This window comes from Chanodichthys erythropterus, chromosome 2 (genome assembly GCF_024489055.1).
Source record: "Chanodichthys erythropterus isolate Z2021 chromosome 2, ASM2448905v1, whole genome shotgun sequence".
In the NCBI taxonomy this organism is placed as follows: Eukaryota; Metazoa; Chordata; class Actinopteri; order Cypriniformes; family Xenocyprididae; genus Chanodichthys; species Chanodichthys erythropterus.
In genome coordinates, this window is record NC_090222.1 from 35735539 (window position 1) to 35753814 (window position 18276).

Genomic DNA, 18276 nt, shown 5'->3' on the forward strand with positions numbered 1-18276 from the left:
TTTTATAAATGTCACTTTAATGTGAGCATCCAGCAGTTATATTTATACACCATAACAGTGTCACACGAATAAAACAGGAAGACACTAAAATTACAAAACCATTATTACTCACATTATTACTCAAACACGGAAGTATGGATGTTAGGGCTGGGCAGTATTTTGAATATCCACAACATATTTGCAATTATTTTGCTGGCAGAACAATGATGATTATATATAATGCTTCATTATAAGAATGCTAAATAATATTGAGATATAATTAGTTATAGCTATATCATCCAGCCCTAATGGAAGCTAAACCTGAGTTAAGTGTTAAGGCATGAAATCAGACTTTTGGCTGTTGAATTACAGCAGCAGTTACTGTCATTTCTAATGTGTTTAACCTGGTTAGTAGGATGTGTTGTAAGATTAAGTAAAGATTTGTGCATTCCAGCAGAATTACATGAAACCATAAGACAAAGTTCAATGTACAGCATAATGGCTTCTGTACAACCAGTAGCAAGTAAGAAACTTCCTAGAAAGTTGATTCAGACAGCTGTTTCAGATCCGAGTTCTGATTGGCTAACTGAGCAGCAGGCACTTCCTAATACTGCAGCATTCAGAGGGCAGCGGGAAGCCATTTTGTGCAGTGGCCTCTGTAAATGGACCAGACGTCTGTCCTGAGGTTTGATTATCCAGCGGACTGTGACGAGCAGCAGCATCTGATGGGAATAGTGATGAACACAGCAGCTTTACAGGACAGAAGGCAGAGCCACTTGGAGTGAAGTTCACCTTGTTTCTGTCAGGGCAGGAAAAGATGGGAAAGCCTTGTGTCCTGCAAGTGCTATAAGAGAAAAAACAAATACAAAAAAAATTATATTTATGCAAATAAAAATCAGTTTTCATATAATTTATCACATAAATTACAATTACAATGAATTTTTTAATATCATAAAATTACACACTTTAGAAATTGTTCTTTGTGAGAGCAATCTCTATAAAAAATTTTTTTATATTTTTAATTTTTTTAAATAACAAATGACTGGAAAATTCATGTTTTCTTCCACAAACATTGCATTAATATAGTAACAATTGAAACATGTCTAACAAGTATAACATGATGCTTTATGTGCTAAACTGAAGCTCACTGAGCAGTTTTACCAGCAAACATCAAGCAAAACCTTATACCAAAAAAAAAAAAAAAAAAAAAAATAGAAAGATAGGAAGAAAAAATGCATGCTCTCTGGATGTGTACAATAATATGGTTTTAACCCTCTGGTTATTTTTGACCGAAAAAAATGTGTAAATTTCATCTATTGGAAACGTTTGGTACTGCGACCAAACAAAATCTTACTGAAAGCTAATTTTTTTGAGATGTCAGCCTCAAATTTGGAACACAACTTGTTTTAGATTTATGATTTAGGCTTTGATTTTCTCACAGTTGTAGAGTAAAACATGTTCTGGAAAATGTATATTTCATATAAAAATAGAAAATTGTATTTTTGTGCATTTTTCATAACAATAAATGTATTATATTATATATAATAATTTTATAACTTTTTTCAAGTTCAATTTTTTTTTTTACTTTATTCACTTCAGCAATAATCTGCCAAGTGTCCTCTTTAAAAAGAGACCAAACTTAAGTCTGTGCTCCAAAGCATTCAAGATATATGACACCTTAAGTTGGAAATTTCATTTTCAGGTCCATGCTCTAAAAGTGAATAAATGGATTGTAACTACTGCATAAATATAATTTAGAATCCCCTAAAAAAACCCACAAAAAATTACATTAAAAACATTATCAAACTAAAATATAGTACAATCATTTCACTGAAATAAAATAAAACAGTTCTGCAATTTCTGACCGTCACGGGAACAGTACCAAAGGGTAAAAGCATTTAATGAGAATCCACAGTAGTGCAGTCAATGGTACTCACATGAGATCTTCAAACACTTTGACTTTCTCACAGCCCTCGGGAGGCTCACGTTTAAACGTATAACTGTTGTTGGGTTTGGGAGAGCTGGAAAACTGAGGCAGAGGTGAACCGTTCCTGTAATCTAAGAGGACAAAATGAAGCAGTTTATTTAAGCAAACCTTCCCTTATAAAAAGTACTGTGCAAGTACCACAGCACAGTGATGGTATCAGATGGCAATACCATGGTAATTTGTCATATGTCATAGCATAGTGCTGATTGAGTACCATACTAAGTGCTACCTTTCTCACTGTCTGGAGTAGGAGAGCAGCAGTAACAAGGACTGCAGGAGATCTGCATCTCAGCGCCGTGAGCGTGAAGGTCACCGTGATGAAGAGGAGGCACAGGTGCACGGCCACCTTCTCGCACCTCCAACGCCTAAAAAAACACCAGGACAAACATGCTATAATTACAAATCAAAGTGTTGAAATGTTCCACTGAAATCTGTGTGTAGGTGTCCTGGTATTCCCTATGTTATGGGGACCAAATGACATAACCCACAAGGAGGTAACACACATTTTTGGTCCCCATGAGGAAACAAGCTCATAAATCATACATAATGAACATTTTTGAAAATCTAAAATAGAAGAAAGTTTTCTATGAGGAGTAGGTTTAGGGGCAGGGTTAGTGTATGAGGAGAAAATATACAGTTTGTACAGTATAAAAACAATTATGTCTATGGAATGTCCCCCATAAAACATGGAAACCCAACACGTGTGTGTGTGTGTGTGTGTGTGTGTGTGTGTGTGTACCTTCTCCTCCTCCCTCCCCCAGTCCTCACAGATGAAGACGCTCTCCAGCTCCTGGTTAATACAGTCACTATTACTGGGCATTCTACATATGAGGGGTCTCGAATGGACCATATTAGATGAAGATGCAGAGAGTCGCTTTGGCTGAAAAACAAAAAGCACATCGTCATTAAACAGACAATTTAGACTAGTAACCTAATTAATGTCAGTCACCTGATTAATGTCTGAAATTGCCTCTATAAATATGGGTTAATCTCTCAAAAATGGACAGTATCAAATTTCACTACAAAATGTAAAACATAAGAATAAGAAAAACTATTTTTAAAAGATAAAAATAAGACATTACATTCTAATAAGAAATTAAAATCATGAAATAAAAAAGTTATCACGGTTTCAACAAAAATGTAATAGGAAAAAAATAGACATGGTGACGTGGATCTACAGTACCTGGACCTGATTCAGCGGTGTCACTTCTTCTTTCTCCTTGATACTGCGACTGCCCTGCAAACTGCGCTGGAGCTGCTGCCGGAGTTTAGCAATCTAGAAATCACATACTTATCATTAGCAATGACTGGAAGTAAAGAACATTTGGTGACACAAAAACTACTGAATACTAGATGACTTGCCCTACTATATATATATACACACTACCGCTCAAACGTTAGGGATCGGTAAGATTTTTAATGGTTTTAAAAGAAGTTTCGTCTGCTCACCAAGGGTGCATTTACTTAATTAAAAATACAGTAAAAACAGTAATATTGTGAAATAATTTTACAATTTAAAATGACTGTTTTCTATTTGAAAATATTTAAAAATGTGATTTATTCTTGTGTTGGCAAAGCTGAATTTTCAGCATCATTTCTCCAGTCTTCAGAAATCATTCTAATATGCTGATCTGCTGCTCAAGAAATATTTATTGTTTACAATTGTACAAAATATTTGTGTACAATATTTTTTTTCAGGATTATTTGATGAATAGAAAGTTCAAAAGAACAGTGTTTATCTGAAATCTAATCTTTTGTAACATTATAAATGTCTTTACTGCCACTTTTGATTGATTTAATGCATCCTTGCTGAATAAAAGTATTAATTTCTTTTCAAAAAAATAAAAATAAAAATTCTTACTGACCCCAAACTTTTGAACGGTAGTGTATAATGCTACAGAAGCTTTGTATTTCAGATAAATGCTGTTCTTTTGAACTTTCTATTCATCAAGGAATCCTGAAAAAAATTACACAACTGTTTTCAACATTGATAATAATAACAAATATTTCTTGAGGAACTAATCAGCATATTAGAATGATTTCTGAAGGATCATGTGACACTGAAGCCTGGAATAATGATGCTGAAAATTCAGCTTTGTTTTTTGTTCTGATTTTTATTTTATTTTATTTTTTATTTTTACATTTTTTGTACATATTTCCTGTATTTTCTGTTTGTATCTTAATACATAGACAGAAAAATAAATATGGGTGGTCATTAAAACATTTATAAAACATCAAAGCTAGTGGTGGCCTAAGGCCTTTTGCATAGTATATGAAACCACACAGGTTTCATTGCTAATTGATGTTTCTGAATAGATGTTTGTTATGTTGCCACATCTTGGGATTCCTAAACTGACTTTGCAAGTGTACGAGAGCCAATACTGGCAAGTTATGACACAATGTGTGGGTAAGTTTAAGAATAATTATGGGAAAAGAGGCCAATTATACGCCCAAAGTATGTCTATAAACACACTACCACCCATCATAACCCAGTGGTTACAATGGCTATGTTCACACAGCAATAGAATATGAGTATTTGACTCCTTTATACGGCTGTATTCACACAGTTTATGGGAGTGACAACTGCATTCTATCACCAAACTCACACCTGTACATTTTTGCAACTCTGCAAACTCCAGCTGTGTGTGAACTGAACTGGCCAACTAGCTGTCTGTCACATAATTCAGTGCGAAAGAAACACTCTGCGCTGCACTCGAGCATGTCTCGTGTGTGGCATTTTCATGTGTGGTTTCTTACAAAGATGGAGATATGAGCCGTGTGTCATGTCAAGGTTTCAGATTCAGTCTCTTTCTTCCTTTGGAGCTGCATACTTGTGTGGTCTGTGTATGACTCAAATGCTCGTTCTCCACACAGGGATAAAAGCTTTAAAGATTTAACTGATGAACTTGCACTGTGTCGACTGTAATAATAATTTCCAGATTTATGGATGTCTTTGGTTTGATCACTGTCACTATGGTTAACAGGCGATATTAATGGCAAGCGTGATAATAGATCACAGGCTGGTGACTTTTGAGCCGCTACTAAGTAAGCTGCAGTGTGAACAGAATCAGATCTGGAAGTAAATGCTGTTGTCATTTGCAAACAGTGTAAGTATAGGCATAGCAATGCAAGTGGTTTGCCATTGATTGGAGTTGCACACAGAACTGCATACGCAAAACAACTTAAATTATTACTGTAAATTGACTTTTCATTAACTTCGGTAGGCTTTGCAACAAAGGAATTGTAAATGACTCCGCGTTTTCCGCGAGAAATTGATCTCTAGTGATGTCGCTGAGTTTTTAATGATCATATGCTGGGTGAGAAACATGGCGAGCCACATGATTTGTCAAAGAGCCATGTCTCGTGAGCCATAGGTTCCCGATCACAGATTTAGGCTGTGTTCACACATGTAGTTCAGTTTTTTGATCCGGATCAAAACAGGAAATTTTGGTACATTTGGTCCTGGTTCACTTAGCGCTTCACACTGTCATTTTTAACACCGAATCTAAAGATACAAAACAAAAAATGGCTTTTATGATTTATATTTTGGGATGTACAGAACTTACTGAACATCCAAAACAATGCTGTTCGCTGGGATAAATGCGCTCGTTGTAGGTACATACGTAAAGTATGATGGTATTTTCACCAGCTGAGAACTCACAAAGAGCTTATAAAATGTGTTAAGGAGTCAAAACAGTGCCAGAAGTTCCTCCGTTACACACAAAAGAAGATCTGCTGAAAGGAGACAACGTTTCTGACACATGTACCAAAGTGTAATGGGCAAAGTAGCCCCCATGCCAATAAGAACTAGCTACACTTGAGCATTTTGTCCTTTTTTAGGATCACATCTTGTGATATCATGTCCTGTTTTTGGCTTGTTTACATGTCTTTGGTCCGTGTTGCTTTCATATTTCAGTCGAACTGCACCAGAGTTTGTTTGGAAGCGGACAGAGATTCATCTTTTCAGCAGTCTCAGACCGCTTCTTTGGTGCACACCAGGGTTCGGATGGAAGCGTTTACACTTATTTAAAATGAACCACACTAACAGAGCAATCGCACCAGGGTTCATTTTAATCAAACCAAACCTGCCAAGTGTGAACACACCCTGAAAGGCATTTTTCAAGTGTAAAAACTGTCTATGTGTAAGTAATTTCATGCATACCTCTATGAGATGGTCAGCGCTGCCCCACGATGCCGAGCGCTTGTGTACGTTAACCTCTCCTCCGTCCTCAGTCCAAAATCCAGGCGTCTGCAACAAACAATTAAAATATGGTCTCTGTGTAACTGCTGGCTACATATCATGCTGACTTTAACATATATCCAATACAGAAAAAATTCTTGAAATCATGTGACCTACATATGTAAATTTTTCATAAAACAACAGGATGTTTGTGGTTGGCAAATAACACATGTGTTGCTATGACCAAAACCACAACAAAGAGATGAACAAACAAACAGCCACAAATAATGGACAACAAGCACTACAGATAGGTGTATCTTTTTCCAGAGACTCATTTTCAAATGAACCTGCACGTGTCGTGTTACGACTTGAACTTCCAGGCTGTCTTGAACGTGTTTTGTTTTGTGGTGCCAGCTGATAAACTTCTCAGAAAGTCTGAGAAAGGTAAGGTGAAGGGTAATTATGAATGTTTCAAATTTTTTGTTCCATATAATAAAAGTCAGTGAGGCTCAAAAACAACATTGGGGAAAAAAAAAAAAAAAAGAAAAAAAAAAGAAAAGAAAAAGAAAGCAAGTCATACTGGTTTGGAATGGCTTTGACATACTTTTAAAAAGATTTCTTATTATGGAAATAATACACTTGAAAAGAATATCTTTCAATGCAATGTTTTCAGACAATTGCATGTTATGTTCAAATGAATGAAAATGTATTAAAGTTTAAATTTATATAAAAGTTGAACTTAAGAGTGCTTTCATTGACCCACTTAAGTAGGACTTACTTATTTTTTAATTACTTCTAATGTGTTTGAAAATAATTGTACATAATGCATTTAAATATATTTGTAATTACACATTTGTAATGATTTAAAATATATGAACTTTAAATGTAATATGAATTAACACCACGGTTAAAATTATAAAGTACTTTACATGTGCTTAAGTATGTTACAGTAGTTAACACATAAAAATAAGCGTACTTCTATAAAGCATAACAAAACATTATTGAAACAATGAGTTAATATACATTTTAAAGTAAAGTGCACTTGATGTACTTAAAGGGTTAGTTCACCCAAAAATGAAAATTCTGTCATTAATTACTCACCCTCATGCCGTTCCACACCTGTAAGACCTTCGTTAATCTTCAGAACACAAATTAAGATATTTGAGTTAAAATCCAATGGCTCAGTGAGGCCTGCATAGGGAGCAATGATAACGACTTATTTAGTGATGGCCGATTTCAAAACACTGCTTCAGGAAACATCAGAGCACAGTGTGTCGAATCATGATTCGGATCGCGTTTCAAACTGCCAACGACTGAAATCACGTGACTTTGGCGCTCTGAACAGAAGATTCGATACACTGATTCATTCGTGCTCCGATGCTTCCAGAAGCAGTGTTTTGAAATCGGCCATCACTAAATATGTCGTTATTTTGTTATTTTTGCCGCACCAAAAATATTCTCGTTGCTTTATAATATTAATATTGAACCACTGTACTCACATGAACTGATTTAAATATGTTTTTAGTACATTAATGGATCTTGAGAGAGGAAATGTCATTGCTCCCTATGCAGGCCTCACAGAGCCATCGGATTTTAACTAAAATATCTTAATTTGTGTTCTGAAGATTAACGAAGGTCTTACGGGTGTGGAACGGCATGAGGGTGAGTAATTAATGACAGAATTTTCATTTTTGGGTGAACTAACCCTTTAAAGAAAAATGTACTTAAAGGCACAATATGTAATTTTTCACCACTAGGGGTCGCTTATTCAAAACAAAGGCGTAGCTTGATGATGCCTTGATTTCGCATGAGATTTTTAACGTTACTGTAGTATGAAGTAAAGCAGGGCTGAGTGCTGTGAGAGCATTAACGAGGTCACTGGAGCGATTGATAATGAGAGACGAATGTGACACACGTCTCAAGAGCAGCGGAACTTTTATTATGCTGCAGTCGCCACTTCTGCTTCTTCCAGTCAAGCGTATGTGGGGTAAAGCAGCGCTGTTTATCATATTAGATACATTTGTGTGTTAAAAGTTGTTATAGTGCTACTCTGCGTTCACTCGGCGGCTGCTATGAGACACTTGTTGCACATTGCAGTAAGCTATTAGATCAACATAAGTCATGGTAAACCATGGTACTCATGGTAAATCAGATTTAAACAATAGACTTACTATGCTGAGTTATATAACATGATTAGTTTTCTGTCGATGAATGTATCCAAACAGTTGCTCATCTGTCTAATAAAACATAATATATTAAAGCGAGGGTAATGCGGGTATGATGTCACTGATAGGCGACGCACTACTGGTTAAAATTGCTTACAGTATTTTTCTGGATTTAAACATTCTTGGAAACATTTGGGATAATGTAAATACAACAAAATATACAGTATAACAATGTTCTAGTGGTTTTTGGATATTTTAATGCAAAAATCTTACATATTGTGCCTTTAAGTGCGTTAAAAAAACAGTCATGAAAGTTATCTATAAGTACTGTTTTTAAAAAATATACTTTGAAGTACACTACAAGTGAGCATTCAATACATTTAAGCATACTTCATTTTCACATGTAAATGATGGCAGAATTTTAATTTTTTGGGTGAATGATCTATTTCAGGAAGCAAACGGGGTCAATTCAGATTTCATGTTGACCAAGAAAACAGTCCACGAGAAGTTTTTAAACACTAATCATTAATTCACCAAGTGCTTTAAACAATGGCAAAAGCTGCTACTGTCAACAAAGAGCCTCCGCATGGTTCTGCGACGTGAAGAGAGATGTTGAGAGAAACGGGATGATTTTGACATTCCCGGCCGCTCTGGGAGCGCGAGGCCTCCGCGAGCCGGATCAGACATTAGCATATGTATGGATCTCACTGCAGGCAGCTCAGCGCAGGCACACAAAGAGCTGTCGGAGAGCGCCAGGTGGTGCAGAGACACACAGCCATGTGCTCTCAACCCTTAGGTAGCGTGTGCACGCACCTACACACAAATACACACAGAGCGACAGGTGCAAACTGCTGCACCTCCAGAAAGAATTCACTCCACACAACGCCAGAGAGAACTTTCTATGGCGACAGACTGCCACGAAGCATCGGGCCTTTGTGACGGTTTTGTTTTAGGGGAGGAGAGGGGTCTCAGCAGAGCTAAACCACTGAGCTCTCAAAGACTTCATGATACTAATGAATAAAGGAAACAAAACAGGGTAAGAATAAACCTTGTTACCCACAGATGACTATATTGACCAGTCAAAAATAGCACGAGCAAAACCACTCTTCAATAGACAGTGGCTCTAAGATGTATTTGGACACTTAAAGTCAAAATAACAAGAAAATGTACTTTCTTAATAGATGTTTCTGGTCTTAAGGCCCATTTGCACCAAGGACAATATTAACAATAAAGATAAAGTTCTAAAAATCATTCTAAATATAAAAGAACTGCAGATTCCACACCACAACTATAACAACAACAGCACAGAGAAACCATATCACTTTTAGAATGTTTTTTTCAAGCTGATGAACGAAAAAACACTGACAGCCAATCAGAATCCATCTTGCTTTCAGAGCTCGAGAATTTAAAGTGACAATTAAACAAAACTACAGTGTGCGCTTAGAATAAATAAAACTATATCTTGTGACACTAAGATAGTTATCGTTATCTTTACAGTTATAATTCTTGGTGTGGAATGCCTTTATTGTGAATTATTTATTGGTGCACATTATTTCAAATATTACAAAAAATTATATTTGGTGCAAATTTAATAATTTGTGTTGCCTCTACAGTGACTGACAGTTGATTACTTTTCCATTTTGTTTAACGTCAAAGATTGAATGTATTGAAATTGCCAATATATAAATAAATATATTTCTCGCTGCAAATGTAAATGTAAATACTATGTTAATATTATAATAAGTTTATAGGACAATTGATAGTATTGATAGAATATGTCTGGCACCAAGATATTAACAGCAGATCCTTCAAGTCCTGTAGGTTGTGAGGTGGAGCCGCCGTGGATTGAACTTGTTTGTCCAGCACATCCCAAAGATGCTCGATTGGATTGAGATCTAGCCAAGAACTCCTCTTCATGTTCCTCAAAACCATTTCTGAACAATGTGTGCAGTGTGGCAGGGTGCATTATCCTGCTGAAAGATGCCACTTCAACCAGGGAACTCCATTGAAGGGGTGTACCTGGTCTGCAAAAATGTTTAGGTAGGTGGCACGTATCAAATTTACATACATGAATGGCTGGACCCAGGGTTTCCCAGCAGAACATTTCCCAGAGCATCACAGTGCCTGCACCAGCTTGTCGTCATCCCACAGTGGATCCTGTTGCATCACTTTCCCAGGTAAACGGCTCACACATACACACCCAGCCAGGTGATGTAAAAGAAAACGGGACTCAAAGGACCAGGCGACCTTCTTCCACTGCTCCAAGGTCCAGTTCCGAAGCTCGCATGCCCATTGTAGGTGCTTTCGATGGTTGACAGGGTTTGTCATAGGCACTCTGATTGGTCAGCAGCTACACAGCTCCATACGCAGCAGAATACGATGCACTGTGTGCTGTGACATATTCCTCCCATTACCATCATTGAAATTTTGCGTGACTTGTGCCACAGTAGACCTTTTGTTGGCTTGGACCAGACTGGAAAGCCTTCATTGCCCTCGTGCATCGATGAGCCTTGGGCGCCCAAAAACATGTTGCTGGTTTGTGGTTTGTCCCTCCTCAGACCACTAAATTCCCACCACGGCTGACCAGGTGCAACCCTCAAGCCTTGTCGTTTCAGAGATACTCTGACCAGTCGCCTTGCCATAACAGTTTATCCATTATCAAAGACTCTCAGATCAAGTCAAGTCACCTTTATTTATATAGCGCTTTTTACAATGTAGATTGTGTCAAAGCAGCTTTACATTGATAACTGGTACATTATTTTGGCTGCACAGATCTGTATTCCTGCCCATTTCTCTTGCAACCAACACGTTGATTACGAGAACTGATTTGCTAACCATCTAACCTTGTTAGGAAATGATCGATGATATTCGCTTCACCTGTGACCGGTCAGAATGTTTTGACATTAGTATAATTATGTCACCAAGCAAAAATGATGAAAAAAGTAGTTCTGAGAAAAAGCCCTTGTATCAATTATATTATAATGATATGTTGTTATCTAATGTAATGACATTCAGACATCTTAGTGTAAGTTTTATGTTAAAGTGAGATGAATCATTATGAACATGACTCATCGGTGCACAATATTCCAAAAAATACACAAATTGTCTTTGTAATTTTTCATTAAAAAACTGACTGATTTGCACCATCTCTGCAATGACGTTCCTTTTCCATTTGTCATTGGGCTCTTTAATGTCAACTGTTCTAACCACCTGGCTCCATTTTGTTATATAACGTCCACTTTTTTCAAATGAATCCTGATGAATTCCCGATGAATAAAATCAGCATGTTTTCTTCTTTAATATCCTGTTTAATTTGGAAATACATCTGATTATGGATGTAAAAGTGGTTGTGAACACCATTTCATGCTGCATATCAATGGTTTGCAGATGCAACTTGTTTGATATTTTGTCAAGTCAAGTCACCTTTATTTATATAGTGCTTTTTTACAATGTAGATTGTGTCAAAGCAGCTTTTAATTGATAACTGGTACATTACTTTGGCTGCACAGCAGCTCTTAAAGAATAGTGGCAAAGCAGGCAGATCAAAGCACTGTTGAATATCAAATGTCAAGTGTCCCCAACTAAGCAAGCCAAAGGCGACAGCGGCAAGAAACCCAAACTCCAACAGGTGACATCAGGTGGCAAACAAGTGGCAAATAGGTGTGACAATGGAGAAAAAAACCTTGGGAAAAAACAGTTTTTTTTTGTTGTTGTCTAATGCAATAGTTTTCAGGCATTGTAAGTGTCCATTTATTTTAGGGGTTACTATAATGTAAAGCAAATTGCATGTAACATTGACTAACCTGTGTGGCTTTATCACTCATGCAGGATGGCTGGGGTTGGTACGACTCTCGTGGCCACTGTCCAATCAGGTACTGCTCAGGCAGCTTGTCCAATGAGGGCGGCTGTCGATTGGCTGATCGTGCTTGTGAGAAAAGACAGAGGTGTTTTTGATTATTGTATTCAGTGGACAGTGCCATAAGACATTACTGCACAACAGTGACAGAGAGGAAGTTGGTGGGTGTCACTGGAAACTGATGAGCATTTGCCTACAATGTCATAACGGTACTGAAACAGAACAAAAACAGACTGTATTTATGATGGAAAGGAAGTAACAGAAACTTGATATTTACATTTTCTGAAGAAAATTTGACTAGTGTTGACCATGCAAAATTTGCTTGCTTGCACTTGATAGTGTTTTCGTATAGGCCTAAAAGATATTCTGATTTCTAGATATGGCTCTGGTCCCTCCTTCAGTGTAAGTCTAAGGGAATTATTTTTATTTATTTATTTATTTATTGCCCATTTTATGGTCCATTAGCCAAAAATCTGTCTGATTCTATGGCGCAAACATAAATTAAACTATAGTTGCAGAATGAGTTTAATAAACAAAACGTATAATAAACATAATAATGAAATAATAATATAAATATTATAAAATAATAATTAAAATATTTATTATTTTGTTATTAAATATTATTAATGTAAAGAATAGACAGAGTTGGGGAAAGTTACTTTTAAAAGTAATGCATTACAATATTACGTTACTCCCTGAAAAAGTTGGTTTACTTGGTTACTTTTTATGAAAAGTTATGCGTTACATTACTTTTGTGTTACTTTTTCTCACCTTGCTTGTTTGTTTTTATATATATATATATATATATATATATAGTCAAACCAAAAATTATTCAGACACTAGATGTATTTTTTTTTACTAGTGGGTGCAGGACACATTTCTGTAAGTGAGGATATCAAAATAAAGTAAACTGACATATTATACCCAAAAATTCTTCATATAGTGGACTACCAGTAAAATTGATACAAATTTGGAACCAAAAATTATTCAGACACTTTGACCCGACCATGTTTTGCTTAAGTGCTATCTGACAAAATTAAAATTAATGTTTTCTGACACAGTTTAACTCTGAGATCTTGTCATATTTTATTACCATTTTTTTAAACTATAGTGAATAAACTGTATTAATGAATGAAATGAAAGGTTTCTGAATAAATTGTGGTTTGACTGTGTGTATCTATATTAGTATTTTTTATTTTATATATTATTATATTATATATTTTTATATGGATGAATAACCTGCAACATTTACCAAAATTTTGAGGATTTCTGGATCCCAACAATACAATGCTCATATATATAATGTACAATACTGTATATAAATTACTGTTCTCACATAAAAGTTTACCCTGAGGACACTCAGGAGGAAATGAAACAAAGTGAAACTGCTCACAGTGAAACCCACATGCATGTAGACACATGCACCAACAGCTGAAATTCAAAACAACCCGCTTGCATGCAGCCCACAGAGCGATTCCTGCGTATGTTTGCTCTCTGCTCCAGCTCTGCAAACACAAATGTCAAAGCCTATGCAAAAGAGCCAACAAAATGGCACTGTCAGTTTACCCTCTGCTCATTGTTTTACAACAATGTACAGAAAGAAAACAACATTGCAAGCAAAACTCACGAGAAGACGTGTCGTGGCACGGCTGGTTACAGTACAGGCCTCAAACACTGAAGCGTTCTGAATGATAACATCAGCTATGAAACATTTTCAGCCCAGTACACACACCTTTTCTCAATGCACTTGTTGGGGGACGGCTACATTACATTCACTTGCAGATTGCAGCGAGGCAGCTGCAAGGTCTTTGTGTGGAAGAGAAGCATTTCAAATGCAAATCTACACAAGCATCAGGCACTCCATGAGGACGGGAGATAGAGAGCTGTCGGACTTAATAAGTATAGCCTGCCAGGCCAGAACGGTTAAGACAATAGTAGTTTACTCGTATAAGAACGGGACGTCAAAATGAGATTGAATGTCAGAACGTTGTTTTTGAAATACAAGTAGATATGGCCAGAAAGGAATTCTAGCTTACTAACTACTGTGTACTACCAACTATTAGTATGTATGTACTGTAAAACACAAAACAATGATAAATGTTTCAAGGAACAGTGTGCAACATTGTTGTCAGATGACGTTTCATGTTTAATTCAGCGAGTGATGTGGAGTTATTATCTTGGAACAAAAAACATCAAGTTTGTTAAATAAAAAATATATGTACATTTTTCATACTGATCAAATAAGAAATCAAAAAACAGATCAGCTGTAAAAGTCAAGATTCTGTTCAGCCATCATACTAGAAACGGAAGGTCAAGCTTAGAACATTGCATTATGGGATACAGAATTCCTATACATTTCGGCAGACATTGTAGGTTATTTCATCCATGCAAAAAATTGTGTGCATATTATATATACTGCATACCAGAGCAGTATGTTGTTATGCTTTTCCAAACATAGTAAATGTGACAAGACGTGCATGTCACCTGAGGAAACATGTTCAGAGGTGCATTATTGGTAATGTGCCATCAGCTGATTATTATTGAAAAATAAACCATTATGGCAAAATAAAGCTTTTTTACAGACCACAGTTTTCTGGAGCACCCAACCAGAATATTGATTTATTGTGTGATAATAGTCATCTGATTGTATAATATCCCACTTATTTATATGGCTACTTGTCAAATTAAACAAACAACTGGACATGAAATATTAATGATACAAAAAAATGAAAGTTAAACAGGTGTGTAGGAAAATGATTGACTGGGATGATCATTTGTGCAGTTTAGTGTCATTATTATGAAAATACCTCAATGCTGAATGCCACAATTATGAGGAGTAAAATTAAATGAAAATATATGATACTTCACAAAATGGTGTGATAAAGTGGTCCGCTATAATCATTTTATATAATTCTGAACTACCCAGAATTTGTGGCTGGATGATAAAAACATGAACTTGAAATACAAGAATTACCATAAAACATTAAAAGAAAATAAAAAAAACACTACATTAATAACACACACATCTTGTTGTGGAGGTCCTGAGATCTGTGATGACCACAGAAATGTGCCGTTGGTCTGGGTCTCAAGTGGTCTAATCTTGGTCTGGATCTGGGCAGTGTTGCCAACTGCTTACAATTGAAAGTAGATACAACTAGTAGCTATATGTCACTAGATAACATGATAATGGCAAATTCATTGATCTATATAAATGTGAATGTAGATCAGTGGGCAAAATAAGAATCTAGATAAGGTTTGTACAAGGAGTTGCTAGATTTGTCCCTAAACTTTTGAAAAAAGTCTCAAAAGGGGCGGTGAAGTCTCTAAATCTAGTGAAAAAATCCCTAAATTGGCGAACACTAGGTCTGGATCTTATTTTGCATGAACACAATGGCTTTGATTTTTTTCTGATCATTCATTATTTTCTTTGTATGATTTTAAAGACGGGCTACATTTTATTTACACAAAGACTATAATAAACAACAAAGCTGTTTTATTCAGTGATTTAAACCCATTTGCACTTATAACAGACTTTTTCAGTAAATATAAAATCTGAGGGAGGAAAGCATCTTCAAAAAATAACGGACGATTTGGATGAAGTTAAAGGGTTAGATCACCAAAAAAAAAAAAAAAAAAAAAAAAAATTCTGTCATTAATTACTCACCTTTATGTCAAATGAAGATCATTTTGATGAATTTTGAGAAATTATTTATCTCCCATAGTAAGCAACAAAATGACCACATTCAAGGTCCAGAAAAGTAATAAAGACATTGTTAAAATAGTCAATGTGACTACAGTGGTTCAACCTTAATGTCATGAAGCGACGAGAATACTTTAACAAAAATGACTTTATTCAATAATTTCTTCTCTACTCTGTCAGTCTCTGTTTATGTCTGAACGCCGGCTCTTCAATCTAAACTGCGTAGGAGAATGACAGGATAAAGAGGAAAGATTACTCTCATCGCTTCATAACATTAGGGTTGAACCACTGTAGTCACGTTGACTATTTTAATGATGTCTTTACTACTTTTCTGGACCTTGAATGTGGTCATTTTGTTGCTTTCTGTGGGAGATAAAAAACCTTTCAGAGTTTATCAAAAATATCTTCATTTGTGGTCCAAAGATGAACGAAGGTCTCGCAGGTTTGGAATGACATGAGGGTGAATAATTAATGACAGAAATTTCATTTTTATGTGAACTAACCCTTTAATTCAAGCTCATGTTAAATATGAGTGAATTATAGATCACATGCAAAGGGTTTAAGAACAAATAAACTCATTAACTGAAAGATAACTCCTCATTTGTTAACATTACATTAGTTAACATTAACAATGAATAATACTTCTACAGCCTTTATTAAAATTAGATAATGATCATTTAAATATTTACTTGAACATTTTAATGTCAAATGTTGTATCTGTTGACATTAGTTAACACACTAACATGAACAAATAATAAATGCTGTAACATAGACTAATATTGTTCAAGCATTAACTAATGTTAACAAATGAAAACTTATTGTAAAGCGTAACAAACTTAAGTCAAAAGAGGATAAACCTAAAATGCATTATGCATTTACAAAATAAGATATTGCTGTTACAGTTTACAAAACTTCCAAAAAATAAAACTTACCTTTCCCTGCTGTTATAAAGTGATTCTCTGATGGGATCCTGATGGGCTTAGTGATCTGCTTCATATTTACAGCATGTGATGATGATGATGATGATGATGATGATGATGATGGTGATGAAGGAGTTCTGCTGTGTCTTGAGGAGAAGAATGAAGGAGATCGCTCATCACTCCATCTCAGAGGGACACTGGCAGAGACAGGCTGAAGTCTAGAGTTACTATTGCTCTTGGTGCGTAAATGTGCACGAGACACAATAAACTCCAGAACGAGAACTGAAAACGCGTTCATGCGAAAAGCTTGGGCTATTTTAAAACTTTGCTTCCTCTTAATCTATTGTGCGCGCACTAGCTTGTCATTCCCTGTAAAACTCTAAATCAAAGTGGACACAAAGTTCAGAAGCAGGACTAAACTCTTGTGCTCCTGCGCTGACAGATGTTGCAGTAAAAGCAGTGGGCGGGCGGAAGACGCGTGCGTGCTGCATCTGATTGGAGCAGAGACCAGCGCTGTTCGATCATTATAGCCTTATACGTTCCTTAATACCGCAAAGGTCCAATGAGATTACCGCATTTCACGCGGGGGCGGGGTTAAGCGTTGCATGGAAAATTAAGCACTCTGCTTTGGAGATGTGGAATGTTTTTTTGTTGCCTCATTTTCTGAACAGAGAAAGTGTAGGAGTCTTGTTTACATTCTGGTAATCATTACTTGAGAATGAGATATCTAGAGATGATCTTAAAGGAATTGTTTCATTATTTACTCTTTATTTACTCAAACTCATGCTGTTCCAAACCCTATGCTGATAGTTTCCATTGAATTGACTCCATCTGTTCAGCTCCAAAAATGACAAAAAACCTCATGAAAGTGCACGAGGATGAATTTGTTGAATGTAAATTGGGAGAGAAAATGTTTTTAACCAAACACCTCAAATCTCATCTGAGTTCTTGTTCAGATTCAAAGCAGCAATAGGTTTGATGCTCAGTTTGACGGCATTGATAGCAGAATGCTATTGGTTTTCATGACAAAGCACATTTTCCATCCAAAGTCTCCAAGGGAAGGCTATGTTGTCATGGGTTCCTCCAAGAATTTCTTTTTGTTTTGTTCTACACCATAAATTACAGCCATAGCTCAAATCTGAATTAGAGGTATGACTGCAATTTATGTTGCAGAACAAAGCGTGAAAGTCTCGACAAGTAGGCCAGTGTTAACCACAGATTATATTTTACCATATATTACACATGCATTTTAAAAAAGTTATGCAGAAAAACAATAGGAAAGTCCTGAGTCTCGAAAATGCTAATTGTATTTCTGGTCTTAGGACTAAAAACTCAATGGCTTTATTGTCTTGAAAACGTCACTACCCATAAAACTGGAAATGTTCTTAAAATAGGCTTATTTTGGGGTGAGCTCTGACTCAGACATGTTCATCACAGATTCTAACAGTAAGTAATGATTTGGTACTTGATCTGAACAGGTCATTTATTA

The 18276-nt window shown here is 36.0% G+C and overlaps 1 protein-coding gene across 2 annotated transcripts; it reads right to left on the minus strand.

Moving 5' to 3' along the window:
• Window positions 1-18: 18 nt before the first annotated feature.
• On the minus strand, window positions 19-17220 carry LOC137028356 (glucocorticoid-induced transcript 1 protein). 2 transcript variants are annotated; one of them, XM_067397119.1, is made up of 8 exons: window positions 16800-17220; window positions 12115-12236; window positions 6129-6215; window positions 3150-3242; window positions 2706-2846; window positions 2196-2331; window positions 1917-2037; window positions 19-823 (listed from the first exon to the last, which is right to left on the minus strand). In XM_067397119.1, the coding sequence occupies exons 1-8, from the start codon at window positions 17083-17085 to the stop codon at window positions 562-564; spliced, it is 1248 nt and encodes a 415-aa protein (XP_067253220.1). In that variant the 5' UTR covers window positions 17086-17220; the 3' UTR covers window positions 19-561. The 2 variants fall into 2 exon arrangements, with proteins under 2 accessions (XP_067253220.1, XP_067253226.1); XM_067397125.1 differs by lacking the exon at window positions 16800-17220 and adding an exon at window positions 13561-13651.
• Window positions 17221-18276: the final 1056 nt, after the last annotated feature.

Coding starts and splice junctions, on each gene's coding strand:
- LOC137028356 (XM_067397119.1), bottom strand. CDS start 17,085: ATGAACGCGTTTTCAGTTCTCGTTCTGGAGTTTATTGTGTCTCGTGCA. Junction 3,243..6,128: donor GCGCTGACCATCTCATAGAG/GTATGCATGAAA, acceptor TGTGATTTCTAG/ATTGCTAAACTCCGGCAGCA. Junction 2,038..2,195: donor TACTCCAGACAGTGAGAAAG/GTAGCACTTAGT, acceptor TTGTCCTCTTAG/ATTACAGGAACGGTTCACCT.